Source organism: Amblyomma maculatum, chromosome 9, assembly GCF_055883805.1.
Source record: "Amblyomma maculatum isolate TAMU_Amacu chromosome 9, ASM5588380v1, whole genome shotgun sequence".
Classification (NCBI taxonomy): Eukaryota; Metazoa; Arthropoda; class Arachnida; order Ixodida; family Ixodidae; genus Amblyomma; species Amblyomma maculatum.
Window position 1 is genome coordinate 37,106,399 of NC_139352.1, and position 11,402 is coordinate 37,117,800.

Here is an 11,402-nt window from a genome sequence, read left to right on the forward strand (position 1 = left end):
GATCGACACAGCAAACTTCATTTCAGATTGCCTATAGTTCAGGCTCAGTATCTTTCACACTTTCTCCGTGGGCACCTTAACCGCACTGTATGGGAACGGAGGAAAGTGTGAAAAGGACAGAGAAAGAGGTGTCGTAGTGGAGAGGTATACGTAGTAATTTCGACAACCTGGGAATATTTAACGTCTATCTGCCATCGCACAGCACATGGACGCCTTTTTCATTCGCCTGCATCGAAACGCAGCCGCCGGCGGTAGGGTTTAAATACAGCTGCTCCGGTACAGTAGTCGGGCGTCTTAACCCCTGCGCCGCCGCGGCGGGGCTTCAGAAGCCAAATTCGAACTGACCTGTTTGGCGCCGTCCGGTGAGCAGAAGAGGGGAACGCCCGTCGCAACCGACGTGGCTTAGCGCAGCCAGGGTCGAGGGAACGCGGCACGCGCCATCGCTGTTTTAAATGTGAACCTCTTCTTCGTTGAACACGATGGCCGTTCCACAGCAGCTACGCTGACCGAGAAGTGGTACGTGGAAGGCGATGTTAGTAAAAAATTAACACAAGGCGCGGAGATAGAGATTGTGGCACTTATAATAACTATCTATTATTTACTTATTAAATATTAAGGTTCTCCTGATATGGGTCTTTTCTTCAGCATGTGTTGTTGAGCCCTTAAATAATGGCGTAGACGTGCTTCGGCTTCTTCACCTCTTGTCTCTCGTACCGACACTTGCTGACGCAGTGTGGCGCTGGCTCCTTACACATACATGGTGTCAGAAAGCCCCGAGCAGCACCTCGTCTTCCTGGGGTCCTGATCTTCTGCGATTGGGCAGCACTTGACATAGCCTTCGAAGCATTGGCGTGGAAAGCGTATCTTCCTGCGCTGTTCACCGTCGGTGTCCTCCATGAAGCAGCCCCATGAGCGGCCCGGCATAGCGCGGCCAGCCCAGGACCCTGGCCGGCGTCTCAAGGTGATTCAAAGCTGCCGCTGAAGAAGTGCACATAATGCTATCCTTAATCGTTATACTGTGGAACTACCAAGGAGCAAAATGCGACTCAAAGCTTTGCGGGGAGACAGAGCGCTCTCAGCACATTTACTGGGACAGACGTAAACAGTTTGATCGATTGATCTGTCGATCGTTTTCGCCAAACGCCATGCTGTGCCTGAGCTAATTTCGTGAATTTTATTCATACATTTGCATTATTTCGATGAGTTTACCAAGGCCTTTAATTATGAACGCATTGTTACAAAAAAGAAACACAATTACCATTCCTCTGAGCTCACAAACCATGGCCAAGCTTGTGAAGCGTCATTTGCTAAATATGCCATCTAATCATGATTCACAGAGCCAACAAAACTGGCCAGGTTATAACAGCTGTTAGAAGGGACACTCACAGCTTCCGTTGCTCTCGCCGGCGTTTGCAGGTTACTGTTTCAGAGCTGTCTGTCTTGCGGTCTGTGCATGCGGTTGACGGTGCAGTGTAACATTTATGACGCGAAACATTACTGAAATCACTTAGCTTAATGCGGAAAAACCTTTCTCCCTTCTTCTCTTCTACCACTTTTTTCTACCTCTTTTGTCTACCTATTCTCTTTTTCCTCTAACTTGCGTGTTCGAACTGTTAAATTTCATTCCTTTTCTTTGACTTCGTCGTCGGTGACATCGGCGTATCAGGAGTGCTCTCCTCGACATGAGTGAATGTCCTAAGATACACGACGATCTACGGGGCAACTTTAGTGTCTAGGTCAACTTACCGTAAATAAGGGTAAGTTATGGCGATGTCAGGACCTATTGTGACGTCCTGACTGGGGAAATTATGTGAACATCAGAACTTACTGCGACGTGTGGCACATTGCGAACAAAAGTTGCGAAATCTGGCGGACAAGTCTCGAGCGTAGATAGATTTTCGTCTTAAAAGCTTGACCATCGTAGAAGGGATGGCTTTATGCCTACGTAGGGTGTGGCAAAGAAACCGAAAAGCAATCTTAGTATGATCAGCGTTCAAGTTACACTTAATGCAAGATGCCAGATATGGAGACATATCTGAAAAACAGCTGTGCTATCTTTGGAGACATCTAAACTATGTCAGATGTTGGGTATTTGATATTGAGCAGCGGTAGCCTGCGATAGCGCTTACTTCACGGCTATATTTTGATGCCGGTAATATGCGTTGCGGGGCTTGGATCGAGATTTTAAAGAATACGGTTAGCCCTAGAGCAGTGACCCATTTCAGAACAGTTCATAGTCGCCTATGCTAAGCTCCAGTACTTATTTTTCACTAAAGTTAATCAATTAGTGAAGACTAATTAACTATAATGTAATTATTGGCTTGAGGGAAACATTTACAATGCAGAAGTTGTAGATCTCGAAAATCAGGTAGCTACGTTGTTTCCATCACTTTGTTTCCATGATCCCCCTTATCTCGTTCGGTATACTGTCCTTGTTCTTGATTTCTCTACAAGCATATCTCATTTCCAATATATTGAATGTGGTCCTGCCCATTTGGGTCTGCATGCTTCTTATTTTCTGCGCTAGAAGGTGGGCCTCGGTATGTTCTTGCACTGTGCTGAAGTCGCGCTAAACTCGACGAATTATGTCGATGCGTTGCAGCCTTTCTTCATAAAGCTGAACAACTATACGCACTTTAAAGGAACCCGAGTGGCTACTGCAACGATTACCGTAATATACCTGGCTCCCCTGAAACGATTATACACGACGAGGTGATGGTGGTCTACGCCATAGAATTCACCGGGTGTAAGATTCCGCACGCCATTCTTGGGCTTACAAGGGAGCTCGTACCTTAGCAATAGCTGTTTATCATGAAAGATTAGTATATATCGCGTTTTGCCGCACACCATAAAATTCCTAGGCATTGAAACACTTCAAGGTGCAGGTATGATGCCATCACTTTCAGAAACTCTGCACTCTTTCTCTCAGGTACGGGACAGAGATCTCCAGAGACTTCGCAGCCGCAGCCGGTTGCCACATGAACGACGGTCTCCACCTGCAAGCTCTACCGCAGGAACGGCTTTGAGACCAAGCCTGAGAATCGTAAGTGTACTCTTATAATTTCGGGGGTCCGTTTAATTACCTTGGTTTGGTTTATATGAAATGATAGGCCCAGTATCTGCCACACCTCTCTATGGACAGCGGAACCGAGCCACACAGGAAGGGGAAGAAGATGGGAGTATGAGGAGGAAGAAGTGCCGTGCTGGGAGCTAGGGAGTAAATTTAACCACTTGGGGATTTTAACATGAACTGACATCGCACAGCATACGGACGCCTTTTCGTTTTTTCGTGTGGTTTGCGATGTCAGTGCACAGCGCACCGATTGCTTTCTGCACTGCTTTATTTAGCGGCAGCTCCCAGTGCACTGGACGAATGCCTAAGGAGTTTCGCTGCATATTACGTGATCGTAGGTTCTATCGACGCTTTTGGCGATGGCGTACCAATAACGGCCGTCCGGGAAAATGCACAATCATCAGAATTTTGCCGTGCTAAGATTGAGCACGTTTCAATCATTTATTCTGTGCTCTCAAACACGTTGCCTGCCAGCATTACATCACGGCTGGTAGGCGCTGACGATTTCGGGATTGTATAGTGCGAACCTCACTCGTCCGACATTAGTTCTGCACAGCTGATCAGTAGCTTAGGTATAATTTCTCAACACCTTTGCCTGCGTCAGTAGTTTCGTTAGTGTTGTAAAGTTATAGAAAACTGAAGGACGAAAAACAGCTTATAAGAGTATCAAAAAGTCGTATTGCTTTTAGACGTATTAATTCCTTCTTTCACCTCCTGGTTTTCCCTTTTTAACTTAGTCTATACAGGGCCCGCGTAGTGCAAATAAGTAAGGGCGCCTGCCGCCAAGATAGCAGCAAATCACTGAAGGCCTACATGCGATGTCGCCCCTCGGCCAATATACAGCTTCTGGACGGATATAGCCGGCCACGCCACGGTGGCTTAATGATTAAGGTGCTAGACCACTGAGCCGAAGTACCCAAGTTCGACACCCACGGCCATAGGCTGCATTTCAAGGGCGATAAAACGGAAATGCGTCCGTGTGCTGAGCGATGTCGGTGCGCGTGAAAGATCCCTGGGTGACCGACGCTAATCGTTAGCCTTCTACTACATCACCCCTTTCTCTCCTCTTTAACTCCCAACTTGCTATCTTCCCTTACGGTGCAGTTCAAGTGTTCAAGGATGAAATGGTGGATACTGCTCATTTAGTTTCATATAAACCATTTTTCAAACTGATTGATCTGCCATGCATTCTATCAGCGGATGCGCACCAGAGAGCGCAAATTCATTGGTACATCCGACTAACCCATCTCGATGTTGTGCGGCTTGCAATGTGGATAGCCTGTGCGATGAAGCGCTGCTAGGTTGATTTTATGCGTCACAATGCTTCGAAACAACGGATTGCCAGAAAGAAGGGGACACGACGAAATATGAAAACGCGCCGGCAACACCTCCTTTTATCGTACACTCAACGTATTTCGCTGTGTTGGAGAACGACAAAGTTGCGTCCTCTTTCTCCATAGTCTATATATATATATATATATATATATATTCGCACGCAGTTGTTTGGGCTTGTAACTAGGTTTTAATAGGGGTTGATCTAGAAGGCACCGGAGAACACGTGAAGAGCACCGAAAACGGCCGGCACTCAACTTCAGCATCTTTGCATGTAACATCACGATTACGCTTGCTCTTCTTCAAGTCGGCGCACGAGACTCGCGATGAGTAGCCCTGCTGTTGCACACGCCACATTACCCCCTCTCTCAAAAACATCGGCCCGATGAGTTCGGAAGCGAAAAATAAAGAAAATGAGTGCTCACGAGATGCATGCGGTAAGACGGCGTGCTAAGCCTTTAAGAGAGTTCTCGCGAAAAGTACGGCTTCATGCACACAACGTGAACCACCTCGGGTTTCTGCTGGAGACGAGCAGTAGAAAAGCCGTCTGGAAGCAGGAAGCTGAACATGTGTCGGGTAGAAGATGGTTGTCTTCGAGGTATCGTGAGAGTCCGGTCTGGATAACTTGTTCTATCAGCTTCCCAACGCGGGATGTCAGAGAGATAGGACAGAGGTTGGCCAAGGTTGCTGGCTTGCCCGGCTTGGGGATGAGGACTAGATTGTCGCATTTCCACTCCTGAGGGATGGTACCGCTGGCCCAAAATTCTTATAATAGTCGGTAAGAGCATGAATAGATGCGTCGTCTAGATTCATAAGCACTTTATTTGAAATGCGGTACTTGGCTTGAGGCGATTGAGTTCTGCTCGGACCTCCGCAAAAGTGATTGGAGTTTCTAGATAGAGGTTGTCCGCGCCCTGATAGAAGGGGAGGTTGGTTGTTGATTCGGGGCGGATGTAAGCATTTATAAGCTCTTGTTTGAGCTCGTCAGACGTGCCAGGATACTGGTGGAAGATTCGTTCGAGCTGTGCCGGACATTATGCTTCTCCATCATCAGGTAGTCATGAGACGCACACTAGACACGAAAGTCATCGTCGGCCTCGATGTTGCCGAGGCATTCGACAACGTCCTCCATGAAGCGATTCTTCAACAGCTTCAGGCGCTCGGTGTTGGTCATCGCACGTATGCGTACATCCGTAACTTCCTCACCGACCGCACAGTGCAACTTAAAGCCGGCACGGGAGATCCTTCCATCATCGCTCCGATAAACCGTGGCATGCCGCAAGGCGCCGTACTTTCGCCGATGCTTTGTAACGCGCACTGATAGGCCTACCGAAGCTACTGGCCAACATCCCCCACCTGCATCACAGCATTTATGCTCACGACCTCACATTTTGGATCACGCGCGGCAGTGACGGCAGGATTGAAGAGACTCCACAGACCGCCATCGAACGGATCGAAGATTATCTCAGTACAGTTGGCCTCACCTGCTAGGCGACAAATTCGGAGTATATCATCATCCCTTCCCCGGGACGACGCCCTCCAAAGATACTTCCTGACGTCAGCCTCCAGGTGCAAGGAAACCCAATTCCTCGAACATATAACATCAGGATCTTGGGCTTGCATCTACAGGTTAACGGTAGCAACATCGCGCTCCAATGCATCGACCAGTCTGTGGTACAGATCGGACGCCTCCTTAAGCGAATCTCCAACAAGCATCATGGCATGCGAGAGTTCAACCTCCTGCGCCGTGTTCAATCTTCCATATGCTCCCGCATCACCTACTCTGGACCCTACTTACGCCTCACTCGTGCCGAAAGCGAATGGCTAGAGGCGTCACTTCGAAAAGCGTACAAGACGGCCCTAGGTCTTCCCATGTCCGCAACTACCCATAAGATCATGGCTCTGGGAATCTCAAATCTCCGGTGAAAGCAGCGGCAGTCGGATTAGAGGAGCCGAGAAGGAGTTTGAGGAGCTACTCGTGAACTACCTCACGGATGAGCTCACACGAGGAGTGATGTTCAGTGGAGCCTTACAAAGGGACTTCACTGCGGAAGGGCTGACCGCTACAGACTGCTTAAGCCGAATTTGTTGCTGCAAGGACCACTCAATGAGTGTATAGCTTTGTTGATGAAGTCCATGACGGTTTGAAGAGGACTGTAGGCTAAACAAGCGAAAATGGGTTCTTTTACCCCTGCAAAGGTGACACAACTTCGCTGATTTCATCATGTCGGGATGAGCCCTCCGACAAAGACGGCTCACATCCTCAGCGAACATGGCGACGCTCTCGTTAGGCTGTTGAAGATTCTAGGAGGCGGCATGCACGACCACGGCGCTCGTGGCTGACAAAAGTATCCTGCAGATGCTGGCGGAAGGAATCTCAGTTTTGAAGATTGGCCTCCCTGTCCGTAAATGTTTAGTACATTCTTCAAGCGCGAAGCAGACGTGGCGCAGCTTCTAGGTAGGGCTCCACTGACTGAATTGAGCCAATCGGTCGAATTGGTCGATCCATTCGTCGACATCTTCAGCAGAACCGCCATGGAAACTGAGGGGCACATGAGGCTGCTGAAGAGGTAAATGATACTGACTTGCCTGGGCCAATGCAGAAATCTCTAATGATCGGTCGTTTTCTGCCGCTTTAGGTAAGGGAGAAAATTCCGGCGCCAGAGCCCGGAGGCGGCTGCAACGATGGCCAAGGGTAGATACGAGAGGAGGCCGGTCGGGACTCGATGAGCGGCTGCGAGGAGCCCGAGACATGGAGCTCATGTCCGCACGTCCATCATGTCACGTAGCCATTTGGGTTCGTAACTAGACGGTTTTATTGGGTATTGACCCAGAAGGCACCAGAGAGCATGTCAAGAGCACCGAGAGATGGTCGGCACCCAACTTCAGCTTCTTCGCATTGAACGTCACGAGGGTACTTCCGCTTTTTCAAGTCGGCGCACGAGAGCCGCGATGAACAGTCATCCAGCGGTTGCGGTTGCACATGCTGGAATGCGTTGAAAACTGCGAAGCTAGGAATTTAGGTTCAGGTGCTGACCATAGCGCTCCGTCTTCTCAGGAAAATAGAAACTCACTTGCTGCAGCAAAAAACGACTGAATTCATTTGGAAGCAGTGGGCTTCAGTTGGTTAGAATAGGTAAGCATGAATGACTAAATATCATATACTTGTGTTTGACGAATCTAATGATTTCGCCGGTGACGAACAGGTGCCTTGGCTGCGTTATTGGGAAGATATGCGGGAACCACTTTGTGAAATCTTTCATTTTTTGCAGCCGGCATATCCAATTTGTGTGGAATATGTACTGAACTATGGCAGTTTTTTTAACAAACTCACAGCAGTACGTCCAGCTTGCGCCATTTCCTTTCAGAAGACTTTTAAACTTGGTGGTTATGACTGATTATTATCAAAGGACTTGAAACTGGGGCACATGATACCTATTAACCACACGAAGCACGCCACTAATGTAAATTCGCCCGTGCAGGGCCATTGAATACCAAAGTATTGACACAAAGGACATCACGCATCTTCAAAACAGTGCTAATCTGCTCGGAGCGCTAGCATGCGAATATATTTAAGGCAAGCTCGTGTGTTTGCGTAAAACAAAACAGACGCATTGAGGAGTTCTAAGTAAATACTCGTTCCAATGCAGCTGCGCTCCAAAGCCGAACGACCGGTAAATTTGTCGAGGGCAGCATGATAGGCCTCTGCTACATGCACCGCTGATAGCACATTCGTCACTAGAGTGGTACTTTGGACATTTGATATGTATGCAGTTGAACTAATATCTGTTTCCTCCGACCTGCGTTCGTTGTTTCAGCTCCATGGGGAGGAGCTCATGAGAGGACTGCCGACAGGGACCTACATGCGCCAGGAGGCGGTGGTAGGAACCATACTGTATCTGCTCGTGGGCGGCGCTGTCGTGCTCTTGGTGACGCTTGCCCTTTGCTTCCTGGTCTACCAGCAGCTCTTCAAGTCTGCTGACAGCTTGCTCATGCACTGCACCTCGGAAAGCTGTGTCGCCCACTCGAAGAGGCTACAGGCAACACTCAACACAAGCGTTGACCCCTGCCATGACTTCTACTCGTTCGTGTGCGGCGGCTGGCAGACCGCCTTTCCCCACCTCTCTGTGCTGGACAAAGTCAACGAAGATGCGATCAAGAGCAACCTCAAGGAGGTGTCCCAAGATATGTGGCGCACCGGCAGACCGAGCCGACTGTACTACAAATGCACCACCCCAGAAGGGGATGAAGTTGCTCAAAACATGCGGTCTTTAAAAGAGTTTAGAGAATTCACGTCTCTCTATTGGCCCGAAAAAGAGCCCGATCCACTTATAGACCACCCGCTGGACTTGATGGTATTGATGGCAGTTAGTTATGACATCAATTTCCTTTTCAGTTTGGACATTGGTTTCAGCAATGTGAGTGGCGACGTCATTATCTTACGAAGAGGTCACCACGGCGTTGTATGGGGAGATCGCATCGAAAGGCCGCTCAGCCAGATGGAGTATGCGAGAATCGTGAGGGAGCACCTGAGTGTCCTAGACGTGCCTTCAGTTAAGATTACCCCTGCGCAGCTGCAGGCTCTGGAAAGGGCGTTTTTGGTAGCGATCCAACCGACTGCGTACAGCCAACAGTCGTGGTTTATGGTCGGCGCGCTTGATAAAAAGACACCAGCCATTCGAAAGGGCACCTGGCTCTCCTCTCTGCGTGATCACCTTGGCTTCACTATAACAGATTACAGCTGGGTAGTCATTGAGGACTCCAAAATTCTGGATAGCATCGAAATACTCTTCGAAACGTATAGCAGTTTTGACCTCCTGATTGGTATCTCGTGGATGTTCATCCAGTCGCACCTGTGGGCCGTGGCGGGGAAACCAGAGCTCATATTTCGCGACAACATCGAAGAAAAGAAGCAGCGTGCATGTCTAGAGTTCGTCAACTCTCGATTCGGACTGCTAAGTTCCGTTCGTTTTGTGACGACGCGCTTTCCGACGCCGGAGACGCGCCAAGAACTCGCCAACTTCTTTATAAGCGTAAAAAACGCGTTCAAGTCGCTAACAAAAAACTCGTCTTGGATCAACGGTCAGATTAAGGAGGCGACGAAGCGCAAGATCGACACGATGGTGATAAGCATCCTGCCTGCGGAGCCTTTCTTTTCACCTCTGCAGCGTGACGCTCTTTACAGATATTTCAGCAGCGTAGAGGGAATGGGTTTCGTCGACAACTGGCTTGTAAACAACTCCCTGCAGTACAGAAGTCTACAACGACATGAACACTTCAAAGATATTTACAACAAGCGGAGGATTTTCTGGCACGCACCTTATTCGTACACGTACCTGCTCAACGAAATCAACGCTCCGTTTGCGGCGATAGAGCCGCCGCTCTTGTACCTGAATGGGCCTTTCGCCGTGAACTACGCTTCGGCGGGGTCTCTTATTGCCAAGGAGATAGCCAAGAGCATCGACCCAGAAGGCACGCGTATCGATGACCGCGGTGAGAACGTCATGTGGTGGGGCAAATCGCACTCCGCGGAGTACGGCCAGCGCATCAGCTGCGACCTGGGTGAGACGGGAAAACGTCGCATCAACCTATTCCCAACAATACCGGCTCTCGAGGCGTCGTTCTTCGCCTACAAGACAGCAGTCGCCGAAGAAGCAGCCGCCAAAGGGCGCTTCATTGCGCTCAAGCTGGCGGGCCTAGAGCACTACACGGAGGAACAGGTCTTTTTCATGACCTACTGCTACTCACTGTGCTCCAGGAAAGACACCTTTTCGGCTGTGCACCATTGCAATGTGCCTCTGAGGCACAGTTTCCATTTCGCAGAGGCGTTCAAGTGCTCGCCAGGGTCGCCCATGAATTCTAGAGAAAAGTGCACCTTCTTCGGCTCAGCCTGATGGTTTCCTGATAGTGGTGACAAAACAATAATAGTCTGCGTTTGGAACTGAATATGCTTTTTGGCTTTCCATACAGTGCTTTCTTTGTTTCATACCACAGATCTTTCACAAAATACTCATCGCGTTTTATGCTATAGTGACATGAATCCGTTCGCGAAATGTATGTAGTTCAGGGACTTATGCATAACGTTTAAACGTAGGTGGCATGGTGTCCGAGAAATGCTTGAAAGCTTTTGTCACATCTTTGTTCGTACTCTAAAATCTTCTTAGGACAGGCACTAACTACAGAGTGTTCACTGATGTTAAAAACAATTGCATATCTATTGTACATTGCGGATCAAGACGCTGGGTCATATTTTGAAAATACTGGAGTACGACATGGCCTGAATTTTTGTGTCAGTATTCTAAAATGTCAAGAAATGGCAGCTTGAAATGAACCGTACTTTTTCTCTTGTCCAGTGACATTAAATATCCTACATCTTATCATGCGGTCTGAAATGAGCCCACAGTATCGGATGTGGGACTTAAACTTTAGAACGTTCATTGTCTTGGATAGCTCTGTATGGTTTCCAAAATAAACACCGTGACTGTTTTGACAGAACATCTCTCTAGAGCTAGAAGCTTTACTTGATGTAGAAATTATTCCGCTGAAAATGTTATCGTGATGTACTCTCGAAGCGTGCTTGGAGTAATAAAATGTAAGTGCAAAAAATGAGCAATATGTGTGTCCGCGTTTCTGCGAATGACTTTCCCCGATAAGCCGCCGCGCTGTGCTCTGCATGGGCACTCTCCCATTTGGGTGTAAGAAAATACTCGCTTCAGCACCGCATTCGAGTGAGCATGATGTGGGATCTAGAATTGACGAATATTGTTTTTAGGCTTGGTCCGGTCACAACTAAGTCCACGCCTAAGAAGTGCAAGTCCAGCATATAGGTTACGGTTGCTATAAACTTTCTCTAGAGTCGCTTCCAGGCTACCGACTTCTAACGCTTGTTCACGACCTCCGCAAGACGTTTCGCTTCCGTGATGCTGGCGTTTCTTCCTAACTACGTGCGCGACGAATAGGTTCTAACCTGCCTGTCTCAGACATTTACTTTTCGTGA

The 11,402-nt window shown here is 48.6% G+C and overlaps 1 protein-coding gene across 1 annotated transcript; it reads left to right on the forward strand.

Annotated features, from left to right (window-relative positions):
- The first annotated feature begins 895 nt into the window (after positions 1-895).
- LOC146178862 (endothelin-converting enzyme 1-like) lies at positions 896-10,299 on the forward strand. Its single transcript, XM_084580054.1, has 3 exons — positions 896-961; positions 2,930-3,043; positions 8,224-10,299. The coding sequence occupies exons 1-3, from the start codon at positions 896-898 to the stop codon at positions 10,297-10,299; spliced, it is 2,256 nt and encodes a 751-aa protein (XP_084436180.1).
- The last annotated feature ends 1,103 nt before the right edge of the window (positions 10,300-11,402 follow it).